Here is an 18487-nt window from a genome sequence, read left to right as displayed (position 1 = left end):
GGCGTTATCACAAACAACGTTAAGTCACAGTGTGATTTAATAACACACTCCTGATCGGGCTCCAGCCCGTTTCCATTCACCAACTACCAGGCACTTGCAGTGGCGATCCATGCGGAAGCACTTCTACCAACATCAACGGACAGATTGCGGTGCAATGATGTGTTCTTCCGATAAAGCGCAACTGTTTGTTCCAGCCGGACTGGAACGAGAATGAGGATCCCGAATTCCCAAAACGGCATTGTATTGTATTGATTTAATCAAATATAAATTCTATTAAAATCTAACGGGAAATATTGCATTCGAACGCTCTCCAAATGGAGTATGCTTACCCGCACAGTGCAGGGTCCCTTGATAGTTGGGCGGTACTACAACATTCGTGCGTGACCGTAATCGCGTAATCGTCAACGGTGTTTGAGGTTCTCCTAAGTGCTGCCCACATACGCACAACCCCGAATCGGGAAAGCACAATCCGATCTGCACATGATTGCTTTTCGGTGGCAACAAACAAATATAGAGGTTAGGGAACGGTTTTCCGGAATATTTTCACATCCCCAAAAAATAAGCACATGCTCTGCTCCCTAATTAACGTCTGTTCCTATTTCATAAGAACAATCCGCTACGACAATGTTTGAGCTTACGCTATTTTATGCGCTTCCTTTGAACAGAAATTAACTTTCTTACACAGACAAACATTCGCAACAGCGTCATATGTACTTTTTGAATTGATAATAGCTCAATGAATGCCTTCTTGATTAAATAAGCTGTTTGGACCATACCACAAAAGTTCAACTCAATGGACGCAGGGGTTCTATGCCCCAACAAAAAAATAAGCCGTTTAACAATTTGTAGTATAAACAAAATCAGTAATAGCTGATAAATTTGGCCAAACTTGCAACTTCATAAATGTTCAGAACTGTTTAATTTATTTGAGTAGCGTCATTCAAATACAAATACATTATTCAGGATTGAAAGGAACTATTATCTATCAAAATAGTACCGTAATTTGCAATTATTCCAAAAAATAATTGCGATTGACCAGTTTGACCTTAAATAGAAAGATTCGATCAGATATTGGCTGCTAATTATTAATGATGATGATGATGATGATGATGATGATACTACCATCTCTATTGTAGCAACGCACCTGCCGATAGCACTGGCCATATCTGACAAACGATTTGATCATGATTATATTATTGTTTGTATTTCATCAAACTCCTGTCTGAAGGGCCAAAAATGGGTGGGGTGGTTCCATAAGCAGAGACACTTATGCGAATCCACAGGATGAATAGAGAATCTCAATCCAGAAGAAAGTTAGTACATACAACAATATAACCTAGCCCTCGTTTCCCAGATTGACCCAATAGATGGGGAGAAGAGCCCGCCCCTTATTCACGAGATGTTAACAATAGGAAGTTGGCGATTCCACTCGTATCCTATTCCTATCCAAATCGCTTCAATCGGGTGCCCTGATAATTATTTAATACTAGTTGACCCGGCAGACGTTGTCCTGCATAGTAGGCGAGAATGTGCGTTCCGAACAGCCCATGCAAAGTTCGCATAGGAATCACAATTTTAGTTTTTCACGCTTTGCTCAACTTTACTCCTTATTTTCGCATTAGGAAATATCGTATAAACCCGTCGGAAGCTATAACAAATGTATCTGCTGAAGAAATGAAAAAAATCCATCCAGCCGTTTTCGAGTTATGCGGATACGAACACAGACCATTTCATTTTTATATATAAGAAGAAGATTTTTTACGTTATTTTTATAAAGTTTTTAATGTAAATTAATAATATATTGGAATTGGCTCACCAAATTTCCGTTCTGGAGCAGTTGAAAGGCAGAACTAGTGGATCATAAAGGCATTATCAGCTTCAAGGAGATCAAGGAATTGTTGACAATCGCCACAACATACATGCGAGTTGATTGTGAGTATGAATCACATCGTTTCTTTCCTGTGTCTGTAGTGCGGACTTGTTGCGTGGTGCAAAGGATTCCTCGCCAGAAACGTTTCAAAACAGATTCAACTTTTTTTGTCGAAGCGCTTCAGATTTGTGGCTAGAGAAGGTGCAAAAATGGTTGTAGTAAGTACGACTAAAATAAAATGTACGAGGAATATAAAGAAAGTTAAAAAGGATCCTGCTTTGGAAATATCAGCGAAGTCAGATGACGAGGAACTTGACATCGGAGAGACTGCATTTGAAGCTTTAGTTTTTGGTGCGATACCAAAAGATTCGAACGGAATTACTAATTCGCACCAGTGATCCCGAAAGCTTCGAAGCAGGAACTTGATGGCAAGTCTATCCGGATTCAAAAAACATTTCATATACCTATTATGTGCTACATTAGCTCAAACAATCAAGTGTTGATCTTTTTTCCGTCTCGCAAAATGTTGGCCGAAATCATTTTTCAGCGGTACATATGGGAAGGTAAATTTGCCGCCTTTGTGCGAAAATGATACCCAGCCACGATGTTTTGTCAGGATGGCCCATCGTATACATGGAAGGTATTTGCGGTATTTGAGTGATTTAAAATATAATTTTAAACCTTTGGATTTTTTTCTTCTTAATTTTGACTCAGATAAAAATGCGTCTTTCCTCTAGCTTTACCAGCTAAACTACCAAAAAAACTGGATTCAAATGTTGGCGTCCTCCATATACCGTCTCCAACTGCAACCCACCATAGATGGTCTGCAGGATTTTTCTTCCAAAGACTTTAGATATGCGTTCGTCTTTCATGTGCATTAATCAGATCTTGTATCTCTAGAGGACTACCACCCTGTTGAGATTCGGTCATAAATTTACACACACTCACATTGCTCTTTCTTTTGATCCGTTGGGTATAATTATTTAAAATTTTGCGTAGACATAGTTTAATGTGTATCGTTTACACTCTACGAGTTGATTTCAACAGGTACAGTGCGTGTGCAAACAAGTTTTGCGCGAGCCCTTTTCAGAATTGGAATCTGTCGTATCATGAAATTTATTGAACACATATTGAACAATGGCGTTTGGTTTCCGTTGAGAATCACGAATTCCACAGTGTCGGGTATCATAAAACAGCTCGAAGAACGTCTGACTGTTGAGTGTTGCTCGAAGCGAAGATCACAAATTTGTGGTTGGGGCTTTTGAACGGAAACCAAACGCCTTTGTTCAAGATCTGACTAAAAAAAGCATGTGAGCAAGACTTTCGTGCAGAGTGCCTCAAACTAGGCTTAGAAGCCCCCGACCGAAAGAAACAGAATACGATCGCAATACACAACACGACGAGAAACAGAAAACGATCACAAAAAATCGTGTTCTTTAGATGTACAACAAGAATATAACGAAACCACAACCCACACACAGTGGATGAGGAGACAAAAGTGAAGGCAAATTCCAACTAGATTCCAGTGTGTGTGTTCCCGAGAACTACCGGACGCAGAAGATGTCGAAGATCGTTAGGAAGTTCTTAATTTGGCAAGTAGTTTGTACTTGTAAAAAGCGGAGTTCACCTACACCCACGGAGTTGGCATAATGCCAATACACGAAGAGCGTGCTAGTGTGGTATGAGGCGACTGATGTCGATTTCGTTCCGAATGGTCAAAACCCCCAAATACTCCGAAACTGCGCCAAATGGTCGATTATGAAGGAGCATTTTCTTAAACGACCTGAAGTGGTGAAGAATTTAAAGAGATGAAGAAGCTTGGGTTAACATGCGTCGCAAAAGGTTACCGTCAACAATGGAGAGACCTCCGGTAAATGCAACTTCGAGAGCTACAAGCAAATGCTTTGGAAGCAAGCCAGGTGTTGGAGAAAAAACAACTAGACTAGCGCTGGAATGTGAAATGTTGGAGGATAGTGACTCTAGGGTGGAAACGGAAGCAAGTCTCGAGAAAATCAACGAATGGCTGGAGAAAATGGATAATGCGGGCAAAGAAGTAAGGAATTCGATTGACGAGACGCATTTGCCAGTGTACGATGAGCTTTTGCGAAAAACGGTTGTGTGTCTTCCCTGTAGTTTTATTCCAATGGTGTCAGCAAATGTTGAACAATCTAACGGATAACGTGAAGCAGTCAGGAAAAGTGTAAATAATTTTGTATAAAGTTTATTATAATTAAGGTAGATTGTAAGCATTTCCGTCTTTCAATCGCCAATAAACTGTACATATTTGTCCCTTGACGTATGCAAACGGGCACTGTCAATCAGCCAAACTCTCCAAGGTCGAAGCCATTTCTGGATAAGGTGGGAAAGGGATAGCAGCGCGACAATCTTGTCAAATTATCAATCGTGCCGATAAAGTCACGACTGTACACAAAGGGGTCGGGAAATGACGTACTTCCGGTTGTGTCCGAGTCCCACCTTCCTTAATCTGAGGATTCACAGACTCGATCATTTCGTCCGTGCCTTTCCGTAAAGTTAGAAGTGTTCGCGTTTGTTAGCTACTGTTTCGTTTGCCAAAAGTAGGTCCTATTAGTGACGTTAAATGTAATTGATTGATTAAATAATTATTCATTCAACAGTAGGTTAAAGTTACGTGTGCGGTGTGAAATTGTGTGCGATAGTGGAAATCAAAGCCAAGATAGAAGGTAGTCCATCGTGCTCTAATTGTGCTAGTTGTGCCGGTGCTTATTTGTTTCGTCTAGCCATATTGGCTTGGGCTTCTCACCCGCAGAATTTCCACACACCCAAGCGCGATACCTGTTCCCCTAACGGTCGGAAATTCCCGACCACCGACTACCCATCGGAAGTAGACTGGTCCGTCACCATGCTGGTCTAAGGGAGCTCTGGGGACTTCCACGTGGACGAAGTCCACCAGCCGGTTAATCCAACCGCCGGCAAAGCAAGCAACCGCCATCGCTTCATTGAGCAGCGATCGCCAGGAGCATCGACCCTACCCGTAGGTCATCGACTGTAGTAAGTCGCATCGAATCGGTGAGTCTCCAATCAAAGTCTATTTTTGCATGGAGTGCGGCGTCCGAGGAGGGCGCCGCGGAGGGATATTTTTTGCCAGTCTTAGACTGAGGACCCGTGAAAGTGCTATTGAAGCAAAATCAAGAAATCGCGAGTTGGAGTGGAAAGCCCACCAACCGCTCAAGTCTGTCGTCATCAGTGAAAAGCGTGCGTGAGCCCATTTTCGCCCCCACATAAATTCCCACCTAATACCCGGAGCGCAGAATGACGAGAAACTGAACTTCCGATCATCCGTGACGTCACACAACGTGTAGAAGCAGAGAGCACATGAGAGTATGAGATAGGATAGAGCAAACCGCACACAAGCTAGAGATAGGCAATAGAACGAACACCAACACATAAACCAATACGATCTCACCCCCCCATGATTATGTGTATCTTCAGTAATGTAAGCAAATAAACTGTTCCATTCATGTAAATAAAGCTTTGATTATGCCTTCCCTAGCTATTAATTAATTGTGTTTACGTCATTCCGGTCTGTTGTAGTTTTCGGTTTCGTCCTCTATGTGTTGAGTTTGACTGAGTATGTTGTTTTGCTTCCAACTTTGTGGGAGACGAATAGATGAACCGAGAGAGTCGACCGATGATGATAGGCGCACTCACATTTAGAGTGTATTAGGTGTGGTGGGCTCTCACCGTCTCTCTGAGTGGCATCGTGGCTGTAAAGCATGCTGCGATAATTAGGGTGATACCGTTTGGCAAGATTTAGTTCGTAGCCAGTTGGAACGATCCGTAAATCCTATCTGGAAAATAAATGGACTCGCCCTTTGGGAGTCTCATCCGGGCAAATTAACTTGGGCCGGATCGCTCCGTGCCGGCTACAAACGGATATACTGCTCCGTTTCAACCAGGTGCCGCTCAACAATTTTGCGAAAATTCTGTTCCTGGGACAAGTACAATCAACAACTTCGACCCGCCGAAAACATCCCGGGATTTCTGCCGAACTACCAACCACCGATTTGTGGATATCCAGCAGCCATATCCAATTTGCCATCGATGCCGGTATACACCGTAGCGTCTCAGCCGCCGATTAGGATGTCAGCCTATCCTACGGTGAATTACCTGCATCAATATGTCCAGAATTCTCTAAATCCCGCGGCCATGGGTCAGAACGTCGGCCAACCGCAGATGACGTCTACTCCGCTACAGAATTTGGTCTCATCGCGGCAGCAGTATCAGCCACAACTGAATAGCAACACTGTGCAACTAAACAGTGCAGCTGCAAGACAGACGGTAAAAGATCTCCCGAAGGTCGGTGGGGATCCTGAAGAATGGCCACGTTTTATTGCAGCATAAGAGCGAACTTCCAAAATGAGTAGTTTCAAGAACGATGAGCTTCTCGATCGTCTTGAGAAAACTTGCATGACAAGGCAATAAACGCCGTTAAAAGCCTTTTTCCACACCCCGATAACGTTCCTGTGATAATGAGCCGGCTGGAAACACTCTTTGATAATCCGGAATCCATCGTGGAGACAATGATCCGGAGAGTTCATATGATGCCACCCCCGAAGGCTGAGAAGATGGAGACCATTGTTGACTTCGGCGTCACAGCATTTTTTTTGAAAATGTCGCTGAATGCTTGATGAACGATGAACGATAAAAAAAAATCTGTCGAAAGTGTTTGAAGAAGCACTTCAAAACTTGTGAGATAACGCATGACGACAGCAAACACAACAAGCCGTCACCAAGCGCTCCAGCACAGAACGCGTCTGTAAATGCGCATCACAGCTCGTTGCTGTGCTGATGAAGTACGTGCGTGGCACGCTGCACGGCAAAGGAAGATCGATTACTACACACGCCTTCCTGGATGCAGGATCGACATCAAAACTGGTGGAACGCAGTTTGTGGAAGAAACTCAATCTCAACGGCAAGAAGTCTCCGCTGTGCATTTCGTGGACAGGAGGGCAAGAAAGATATGAACTAGATTCGGTTATATTCTCAGTGGACATTTCCAGTGCTTCAAACTCAAGACAGCGCTTCCATCTTCCGGAGGTACATACCGTACGTAGCCTAGATCTTCCTGAACAGTCAATAGCAGCGACCAAGCTAGCGAAGCATTTCGAGTATTTAACACCAATTGACTCTTATGTTGTAGCAAAACCCCGAATCCTGTTGGGAGTTGACAGCTCCAGATTGGAGTATCCACTTGATTCCAGGGAAGGAAGTGAGAACCAACCGACAGCTGTACTAACTCGGCTAGGCTGGGTGGTCTACGGTCCGTGCTCCTTTCTGCCAGGACAAACGGATGCGAAAAACGACGTTTCGTATATCTACCACATCTGGCAATGCAATGAACTGCATGCAGCAGTCAAGAATTATTTCTCCCTCGATAGTCTCGGGGTACAACTCAACGGAACACCTTTGATGTCGAAAGACGACGATCGAGCAATGAAACTGTTAAACGGTTTTGCATAATAAACGATATGAGACCCTGTCTGCTATGGCGATACTATTATGTTCGACTACCGTCGAGCAAAGCCATGGCCCTGAAAAGGTAAAACTATTTGAGCAAGCGCATGGCTCGGGAACCAGTGCTGGCCAAGGCTCTTCAGGAAAAAATCTTAGACTACCAAGCGAAAGGATATATTCGCAAACTTTCAGTGCAGAAGGAAGCCACATACTCTGGACGTTCGTAGTATCTGCCGAGTCTACGACCCGCTCGGCTTCCTGGTGCATGTACTGATGTACTTAAACATTCTGCTCCAAGAAATTTGGCGTTCAAAAATTGGTTGGGATGAACAGATAGGGGATCAGCTACTGGAGAAACGGAGAATTTGGCTTAACGTACTGCTTGAAGTTGAGACAGTTTGCCTCGATGCCACCGTAAGATGACCTCGTCGTCAACCGTGACTAACGAAGTTTAGCTGAATGTCTTTGCCTATATCCGGCTCGAAGAAGACTGCTTTGTGGAGTGTGCGTTCGTTACGGCTAAAACCCGAATCGCGCCACTGAAGTACGTCTCAATTCCACGACTGGTACTCCAGGGTTCAGTGATTGGAACCCGTCTTGTGAAGTCTATAGGAGAAACCCATCGTGTACCTGTGCAAAAAAGGTTCTTTTGGACCGATTCAAGGGACGTTCTCTGCTGAAAGTTTAAGGAATCTGAAAGTTAGAAGACGGCTACAATTCCCAATTATAGTAGTTCTCTTTACAAGCTCTCGCCGTATCTTAATGACCACGGAGTGTTTCGCATGTAAGGGCGAGCAGCTGGTTGCCAGTTCGTCAATCACGACGCTGTCCACACCATTATTCTGCCAAGGGAACATCCGATAACCTCGCTAATCATACGGTTCACCCACGAACGCTATCACCACCTCAACCATGAAACGATCGACAGCGAACTACGTCAGATATATCGGATCCCGAATTGTTGTCCATTCTCTTACGCTGGAATCGATTATTTCGGTCCAATTCAAGTCGTTGTGGGTAGGCGGATCGAGAAAAGGTGGGGCGTACTGATAACATGCCTGGTGGTATGTGCCATCCACATTGAAATTGTGCATTCCCTCACCACAAGTTCGTGTATTATGTACGTGTAATCCTCTGCGGAACTTTATGTGCAGGCGAGGAACACCCTATGAACTGTTTAGTAACAGCCTGTTACTAACAGGGAAACGAACTTCATCGGTGAGAATCGCGAAAGCGCTACAATCTCTTGATCAAGATCAACTGATGCAGTAGTTCATCACTACGCATACGAAGGGGTCCTTCCTACCCCCGAGTAGTCCGCACATGGGTGGTAGTTGGGAGAGACTAGTGCAATCCGTAAAAAAATCCTGAAAAACATGCAGCTCCCGAGAACACCAACCGAGAAGTCTTTCGAAACAGCCTCCTAGAGGTGGAAAATATTATTAACTCGCGTCCCCTCACCTACGTTCCCATTGACGATGTCGAGAACGAAGCACCAACACGCAATCTTTTATTGTTGGGTTCTTCTGGTGGCCCAAAGCCACTAGTCGCCTACGATGGTAGCCCCGCTTCGCTGGTAAACAACTGGAGACCCTCGCAAATCTATGCCAACATCTTCTGAAGACGTTGGTTACGGGAATACTTGCCTTCTATCAACAGTTGAACAAAGTGGCACTACCCAACAAAACCGATCGAAATCGGTGACGTAGTGGTCATCGCTGAACCAGACTTTCCTAGGAATTCGTGGCCAAAAGGCCGCGTGGTGAACGTGAATTGTAAAGATGGACAAGTACGTAGCGCAAGCGTGAGGACACCCACACACGTTTATGTGCGCCCAGCAGTAAAACTTGCGGTTCTGGACGTCAGTGCTACCAAGAGTTCTCACTTCGAACTACTCACTTTTTACAGTAAGCAGTAAGAATTGAAAAGTAAATAGTGAGACGTCTCACTTTTCACTGTAAAAAATGAGAACTGCATAGTGAGTAGTGAGATGTCTCACGCCAAATGTCCTTTTCGGCCAAATGTCCTTTTCGGCCAAATGTCCTATTCGGCCAAATGACTTTCGGCCACATGGGTTTCGGCCTAATGATTTGTTCAGCCTAGTGGCATTTGGCCAAATGGGCTTCGGCTAAACAACCCTTCCCCAAAAATGAGAAACGCAAAGGGAGAAAAATATGTGAGATGTGAGAAGTGAAAATAAGTGAAGTGGGAATCCCCTTACTGATTGAGGTGTGAAGAAGCAAAAGTGAGAAGTTATAGATGAGAAGAGAGAAGCAAGAAAATTATCCTTATTTCTCTCTTCTTCCTTCTTTCGCCTATTTTTCATTGTTTGTCCCTTGTTCATTCTTACTTCCTCCTCCTCCTTATTTTCTTTTCTCTTATTATTTCTTTCTTCTTTCTCCTTCCTTCATCCTCCCTCCTTCTTATTTTGTCTTTCTCCTTTCTTCCTTTTTTTTTCCTTTTTTCCTGCGGCTTTCCTTCGCCTTACTTCTCCCTTCTGTTTTCTACCATCTTCCTTCTTCCATCTTACTTCTTCCTTCTTCGTTCTTACATCTTTCCACAGCTTCCTTGTACCATTTGCCCTCTTTTTCTTTCCTTTTCTTTCTTCTTTTTTTTCTTCTCTGGTCGTTAGGCAATAAGGACTGAGAAGAGAGGCGGCTCACTTCTCACTAGGCTTTTCTCGCTTTTCACAGTGAGAAGTGTGAGGAATGAGAAATGATGAGCGAGAACGTGGGCGTCTCACTTCTCATTTTTTGCAGTGAAAATTTAAATGTGAGAAATACGAAGTGATAAGTGAAAAGGGAGAAGTTTCACTTCGCACTCATCACTTTTAACTTTTCATTTTACACTTTTATTTTTTCGTAGTGAGAATTGGTAGGTGAGAAATTCTGAGTGAAAAGTAAGAAATGGAAAATGATGAGTGAACTGTAAAGCATCTAACATCCCACCCTAGCAGCAGATTTGTCATAGACAAGTTATTGAAACCTATGTAAGACTATATCGAGTCATATGCGAGTTGCAGCAACCAAATCACTATGAATTGTGCTAATCGGCCACATTTCAAACAATGCGAATTGTGAAGTGAGAAATGAGGAGTGAGAAAGAAGACGTTCCACTTCTCACTTCTTGTTTCTCATTTCTCACTCCGCACTTCTTTCGCAGAGAAAAGTAATAAATTATGAGTGAGAAATGAACAGTGAAACGCCTCACTTCTCACTCCTCATTCCTCACTGTGAAAAGTGAGATGCCTCAATTTTCACACCTCATTTCTCACTTTTTACTTCTTACTCCTTATTTTCCATAGTGGCCCTTCCTGCCAGACGACCATTTCGGCAAACCATCGTTTTGACCAAGTGACCTATTCGATCAAATTGTTCTTTTTGCTAAACGTCCATTTCTCCCAAATGGCTTATTCTGCGAAAAAACTGTCTAAAAATCCATTTGGCTAAATGACCTATTCTGCTAAATTACTTATCCGGCCAAATATCCTATTAGGCAAATGATCTTTTTGATCAAATGATTTATTTGGCCAAGTCTATTCGGCAAAATGACTTTCGACTTTCTCAATTCTCAAGTATTCTATGACTCTGATATCGACTCAGGGAAGCAAATTACGCTACATTAAAAATATTTTCTGGGTTACTGCGATGGTCACTTGAAACAGCTTCCCAGGAATATTCTATTCCACATATCGAAATTTCCATGAGTTGACGGTCAATACCGAGTATCGACGGCTTGACTGTACTTTTTTCTCACTTCTCTCTTCTTACCACTCATATCTCACCACATGCTACTTAATTTTGATTCCTTCTCACTTTTCCCTTTGCCCTTTCCACTACTCACTTCTCACTTTTCCCTGTCCACTACTCACTTTTCACTACTTACTTTTACTCTGATCGACGTTCTTCACTCTTCTAACTTCGAACATAACTTTTCATAACTAAACGGCATTCGTCCAAATGACCCTGAACCTATTGGATAGATCACATTATTAGTTTCAAAGAATTTTTTTTTCTAAATACTCTTCCTTTTTAAATTATTTTTTGACTTTGTGCTTTTGAAATTTTCGGTAGTTTATAGCGCAACTGTTTATAATAACTTTCCTCACATGTTCTTGGGCAAAACTTTTGGTAAACTGTTCACCGTACAGAACTGTGAATATTTTACAAAGCATGCTTAGAGTGAGTAAGCATCAAGTTAGGCTTCGTGTTCCCTTGTGACTGTGTGGTGGAAAGCATCCTTATCCTTAAGAACGTCGCCTTTCCTTTAAAAAATAGATTCTACGTGATTGTGATTGAAAATCATTTTCATCGGGGTATTGACCAAATTCAACATTGTTACTACTTTTAAACAATTTCGGAATTGATAGACCATTTGTTAAACACACTCTCCATCCCATTCTCATCGTACGTATTCAAAATGAAACGACCAGTAACTAGAGACAAAAGTAAAACTTTTCCCTACGAACATATTCTTCATGCACATACTATTCCATCCCATCTGATTTTTTTCTGTTTTCCCCATTCCACAGGATTGTCACAATGCGGTGCTTGGGGTTGCTTCGACGAGTTCAATCGAATTGACATCTCGGTACTTAGTGTTATCTCGACTCAGCTACAAATGATCCGGACAGCTTTGGTTGCCAACCAGAAAACATTTATGGTTTGTGGAATATACTTTCTTCCAGCACTAATCCTATTATAGTCAACTTCCATTCTCAGTTCGAAGGTTATGAGATTAATCTCGATCCGAAAGTGGGCATCTTCATTACAATGAACCCGGGCTACGCCGGACGTACCGAGCTCCCGGAATCGGTCAAAGCCCTATTCCGGCCGGTGACCTGCATCATGCCGGACCTGGAACTGATCTGTCTGATATCGCTATTTTCGGATGGTTTCATGAAGGCCAAAACGCTCGCAAAGAAGATGACGGTCCTGTACAAACTGGCCAGGGAACAACTTTCCAAACAGTACCACTACGATTGGGGTCTCCGATCCTTGAACGCCGTGCTCCGCATGGCCGGAGTAAACAAACGAAAATCACCCGAAATCTCGGAAACGGCCACCCTGATGCGAACCCTGTTCGACATGAACTTCCCCAAATTTGTCTTCGATGATGTGCCGCTGTTTATGGGACTGATGAAGGTAACATCTGCTAACAGTTTACTGTTTACGAAGCAAATTTACTAATGACAGAAACTAAATAACATCCTCACATTTCCCATCCAATGACAGGATCTATTCCCAGGGGTGGATTATCCACGCGTCGGATATCCGGAGTTCACCGAAGAGGTTGAGAGAGTCCTCGAAGATGATGGTTACATTATTTTGCAGAAACAAGTGAGTTTTTATTCAGAAACTACATTCACAAAAAACCCAGAACCTGTCATGAAAAATGGTGTGTGATTTTGCGTACCTCTCCCTCAACTCAATTCCCACAATTCCAACAAGCGATCAGATAATCAAATTCCCACAAAATTGTTCTTCCCTTTCCCGTGTCGAGCGTCTCATTTTAGTCCCCCTGACTCACGATTTCCCAATTCTCGTTTTCGTTTCCATTCGACACCAGGTGGAGAAAGTTATACAATTATACGAAACAATGATGACACGTCACTCAACCATGATTGTCGGTCCAACAAGTGGCGGAAAAACGGTTGTAATAAATACATTGATAAAAGCGCAAACCAATATGGGCCTGCCGACGAAATGCACCGTGTTGAACCCAAAGGTACGTATCGATTTGTTCTATACTAAGCTGAACCAAAAATGCAAAATCTCAGCATGCCGCTGGAGGCTGTTCCGTACAATCGATTATAGATTTTTCAATTAAATGTCACCATAATCATAACATAATTTACCAAACCAAATCAAAGTAAGATCTGAACTCCTGAATAATGAATTTGTGTATGGAATAATGTGTCTAGAACGTACTGAATCTCTAAAATTGGTTTGCAAATAACGATTTGTCGTACGTTGAGTTATTCGGCCACCCTAATACACATCCAGTCGGTTGGAGGCTAAGTATAGGAAGCAATTTGGAACCGACGAATGTCAATATCCGAATGTGTCGCTTCATGCCCGGCTCTCGAATCATAGATGAAAATTTATGAGGCCGCTGTCTGCGATGGAAACGCAATCTGCCACCAGCAGGATGTAGGCCGGTGCGCCGATGTTGGTGATGGGACGCCACGATATTGTTGGGAGCTAGGGCATGTGCAGCATGCAGCCCAGTACATCGTTCCGAAATCGCGATTCGGCTGATACACGTAGGAATGGGTGCACGAGACACGGCGGCACATTGTTATAATCGTCATCAGCAACAACTGGCACGTCGTCATCGGTCGCGGAATGCGTTGCTTCGGTCTCACCGTCGTCGTTGTAGACTCGCTGCCAACTTGTCTCGCTGGAAGAGAATTCTAAACCATGCCTTTCGACTTGGATGCAGACAGCGAACGCAGAAATTGGGTATTGTTGGGAGAAAAATGAATTCGTCACTCCTGATGATGTTGCTGCTGCATCACCAGCACAACATCGATATTTGTCACCGTGGGACCAATTCTGCTACCCATGTACGTGGTTCTGAGCATAGACGATGAGGCATCATTTGGTGCGGATATTCACGTTCTGAACGATAAGTGTCAACTTCCATTTGAAAAGGGTGGAATTGGGATGCCAGATATCTTATTAAACCGTAATTCATTGAATAGATTCTTAAACATTTATGGTTCACTAGTTTCAATATTATTTGAAAACATATCGAGCACATTCTGCAGCAAGTTTTTTGATAAACATGGAATACATCTGCATTGATTCGTCTCGTACATATTCAATTATCAATCATAACATTGTATACAGAATCTCAGAAATCTCTTAAAGCCTTCCACAATAGAGAGATAATTGGCAACCCAGTATGTCGTTGCTCACATGATCTGGGAAACCGGTGCACAATTTTCTCACACGTACCAAACCTGCAACCAGTCTGATGGTTCTATACTACAACATCCTAATTTGCTATTCAAGCCACGCGATAACTTTTCCAAACAATCATGTTTATCGGTAGTTTATGAATAGAGCTTCGTTCCAGCGCTCACTTTGAGAAACGATACACTCGCACTGTAGAGGTGCAGAAACTGCACAGTGCACAGCCTTCCAACTCAACAAACACTATCGGTAGAGGTTCATTCTTGCAGTTCGGTAAGAAACGACATCCACATACGCCTCATCCTTTATATGCATCGTCTCGCCAATGTGATGCCACAAAACATGGTGCGATAAACGAAATGAAAAGAGTTTTGAATAAATTATGCTCGCATGCCCACCTGCTGCAGTGTAGTATCCTTCCCTCCAGGTTCACTGAGCAGTGCCACTCACGATTGTGTGTTCGTTCGAGCCAGGATATTGTTACCAGCCGCCAGTAGTGACGACAATCCTTTTGACCCGAAAGTTTGCGTTGAGCAATCTACATGGCTAGATGTTCTCAACAACATTTTTGCTGTCGTACGACAAATTGGCCACTTAATGGAGTGTAGTGTAGATGATCGAGCTCTAATAAATATCATAAACTGGTGATGTCACAAATATTTATATTGTTTAGTGTGGGGGCTGAACACGGTAAATATTTTACGTTATAACAAAGAGTGTAATTTGAATTTGAAGAAAGATGTTCGTCTGTCTTTATCCTACCGATGACAACAAACAGTAGTGAAGAAGATTCTCCAGTAGATCAGAGCATTTTTCTTCAATCACGGGGGATTTTGAATTTCATATGAATTCCACGTGCAACGCTTACCGGAATTTCAGAACAAACGAAGATCCTTTGCAGTTTTTTCGAAAAAATATTCAGATTCTCCATAAAAACTTCTTTTTTAAAATGTCCATTGGAAAATATTTTGTTTTTTTTTTCAAATTTACAAGCTAAACTTTTAAAAGGAAATTCTTCCAAAGAAAACGCCTATTCATAATTCCAAAGCAACTCTTCTCAGTTCCCCCGGGAAATTACTTTGAGCATCTTAGCAAATATATTCATATTTTTATAATAAATTCGTCAGAATTTCAGCAGGAACAAATTTGAAATTTTTTTCGACAGATTCTTGCGATTTTCCGTACATTGAGTAGATTTCAATTTCCGTGGAAATTCCGAAGAACATCTGAAATGGAAGTTCAAATGTTAATATCCGTGGAAAGTTCTATAAGTTTTCTTTGGAAATTTCAAAGAATTTCCCTTGGAATCCCTGAAAAATAACTCGTTGGTATTATAAAGATTTTCTCGTAGAAGTTCTTAAGAATTTCCCGTGAAAATTTCCAAAAACAATCCTTACGAAGTCCGAAGAATTTTACGTTAAAATTCCAAAACACCGTGGAAACGAGGAAATTCTTACATTCTTACAGTTCAAAATAAGCGAAAGTTCGTTTCGGTACACGGGTAAAAATCCGGAACTCAAAAGAAGCTAAATGAGTTATGATTCAGGTTAACTTTGTGTTTTTATGTATATAAATTAATATAAAATATCAATTACTAGCAGTCCCGTCAAACTTCGTCTCGCAAAAAAAAAAATGATTATTTTCAAAGTTTGTGTTTCATTTGTTTATAAACCCCCTCGTTTAAAGCAGGGACGGGTTTCTTTCTTGTCTTCAAGAATCTCCACATACTAAATTTGGTTCCATTTGCTAGATTCGTTCTCGAGTTATGCAGAAATATGTGTTTGATTTGTATGGAAGCCCTACAGCAGACTACAGAAGACTACAGCAAAATGTCAATGTTAACTCTAGAAAGAACCATTGTGCTAGTTCTTGGAGGATCTCTTGAAGGAATTCTAGAGAAAATTACTAGAGCCAGGATGAAATTTTTGTAGGAAATCCAGGAATTTTTTAGTGAAATAACGGAGGAAACATCTGCAGAAATTTCCGGAGAAACATCAGAAAGTATTCCCGGAGAACCTACTGAAAGAATTCCAAAAGAAACGTATATCGGAATTCCAGGAGGAACTATAGAAAAAACTGCTAGGTGAATTCCAGGAGGAATTCCTTGAGGAGCTCCAAGAGAAAATCCTGGCGAAACTGTTCCATGAAATACAGGCAGGGTATCAATTTTTCTGAAATGCGCTTGCGAAACAAGTGACAAAAGAGAACCAACGACAAAGCTTTGTTTTTGTCGGAGATAATAATGACAAAGATCCGAAAATTTTTGTCAGCAACAAAAAAGAAGACAATCTTGTTGCTAACTTTTCATCCCGTTATTTTGCATTATTTCTAGAGAAAATTACGGTTTTATGCTATCATAGTTTCTGCTTTTATGGAAATATTCGAGAACCCAACAATGATTAATATTGCATCATATTCTCGGAAATATCAGACCATGCAATGCAAATGATTCTTGTCATATTGTTTTCGGGTTCTGATAAAGGTTTGTCGCTAGGTGCGTTTGTCAGTAACAAACTCTTTTGACGACAAAGGGTATATTGTAAGGCGTTGCTTGGATATTGATTCCCTGAATACAGGTACACAGGTACAGAAGGAATTTTGAAAGGAAAATTCATGGAGGAACTCCAGAAAGAGTTCCTCCAGGCATTTCTCTTGCAGTTCTTCCAGGAGTTTCTCCTGGAACTAGTCTAGAAATTTTTCCCAAAGATCATCCAGGGATGCATCTTTGAGATCCTCCAAGGATGCATCCTGATTCTCCTGAATATCCTCCACATATTTCTACCATAATTTCTCCAGGAATTCCTCTTGAAGTGCCTCCAGGAATTCCTTTCGCAGTTCCTCAAGGTACTCATTCTGCAATTTCTCAAAGATTTCATCCTGTAGTTGGGTGATAAATCCTTGACAAATTTCATCCAGGAACTCCTCCAAAAGTTCCTCCAGGAATTTCTGCAGGAAACTCTCTTTGAGTTTCTCTAAAAATTTCCTCAATAATTTCTCCGTCAATTTCTTTTGGAGTTCTTCCAAATATTAATGTGCCTTCCAGACTATATATATCCCTCTATTTGTTTGACACCAAAGTTCACATATCTTATTTTCACTGCAAATAATGCATATGACATCTCATGTCAAGATTCTCTATATCAAGTAGCTATATCACCAGTCTGAACGTAGTCTAACCCTGGGATACCGTCAAAAGATTATTAATGAAACTCCTCCCGGTGCATCTCCAAGATTTCATCTTAGAGTTTATTCATGAATTCATCTTTAATTCCTTTAGAATTCCTTATGATTTCTCTCAGATATTTCTGCTGGGGTACATCCAGGACAACTCTCTCAATTCCTCTTTGAGTTCTTACAAATATTACTCATGGAATTCCGTCAGAAATTGCAATAAGAATTCCACCTGGAGCTCCTCCTCGAGTTCATCCAGGAATTCATTTTGGAGTTTCTTCCAATTTTCTTGAAAAAAAAAATCCTGGAAAAGTGTTCATCCAGGAAATCATTCCAAATTCCCCCAGGAATTCATTCTAAATTGCCCCTGGAATTCATTAAAAATTCCCTCAGGAATTTATTCAGAATTCTCTCAGGATAAAAATCAGAATTCCCTCAAAAATTTATTCAGAATTCTCTCAGGAATTCATTCAGAATCTCTCAGGAATTCATTCAGAATTCCTCCAGGAAAACATTCAGCACTCCCCCAGGAATTCATTCAGAGTTCCCCCAGGATTTCAATCAGAATTCCCTCAGGAATTCATTCATAATTCCCTCAGAAATTCAGTCAGAATTCCCTCAGGAATTTATTCAGAATTCCCTCAGGAATTCATTCAGAGCTCCCTCAGAAATTCATTCAGAATTACCTCAGAAATTCATTCCGAATTCCCTCAGGAATTCATTCAGAATTCCTCCAGGAATTCATTCAGAATTCCTCCAGGAATTCATTCAGAATTTCTCCAGGAATTCATTCAGAATTCCTCCAGGAATTCATTCAAAATTTCCCCAGGAATTCATTCAGAATTCCTCCAGGAATTCATTCAGAATTCCTCCAGGAATTCATTCAGAATTCCCCCAGGAATTCATTCAGAATTCCCCCAGGAATTCATTCAGAATTCCTCCAGGAATTCATTCAACATTCCTCCAGGAATTCATTCAGAATTCCTCCAGGAATTCATTCAGAATTCCTCCAGGAATTCATTCAGAATTC

At 41.7% G+C, this 18487-nt stretch overlaps 1 protein-coding gene across 2 annotated transcripts in view; it reads left to right on the top strand.

Annotated features, from left to right (window-relative positions):
- The window catches only part of LOC134222877 (dynein axonemal heavy chain 10), a 332935-nt gene that overhangs the window by 229755 nt on the left and 84693 nt on the right, over nucleotides 1-18487 (top strand). For both annotated transcript variants that reach the window (XM_062702027.1, XM_062702022.1), the window contains 4 exons: nucleotides 11898-12028; nucleotides 12088-12510; nucleotides 12601-12705; nucleotides 12935-13093. In XM_062702027.1, coding sequence (XP_062558011.1) covers nucleotides 11898-12028; nucleotides 12088-12510; nucleotides 12601-12705; nucleotides 12935-13093 — 818 coding nt within the window. The remainder of the gene's footprint in view (nucleotides 1-11897; nucleotides 12029-12087; nucleotides 12511-12600; nucleotides 12706-12934; nucleotides 13094-18487) is intronic.

Source organism: Armigeres subalbatus, chromosome 1 (assembly GCF_024139115.2).
Source record: "Armigeres subalbatus isolate Guangzhou_Male chromosome 1, GZ_Asu_2, whole genome shotgun sequence".
In the NCBI taxonomy this organism is placed as follows: Eukaryota; Metazoa; Arthropoda; class Insecta; order Diptera; family Culicidae; genus Armigeres; species Armigeres subalbatus.
Note: the sequence above shows the minus strand (reverse complement) of the source record. Positions and strands in the feature narration are given on the sequence as shown.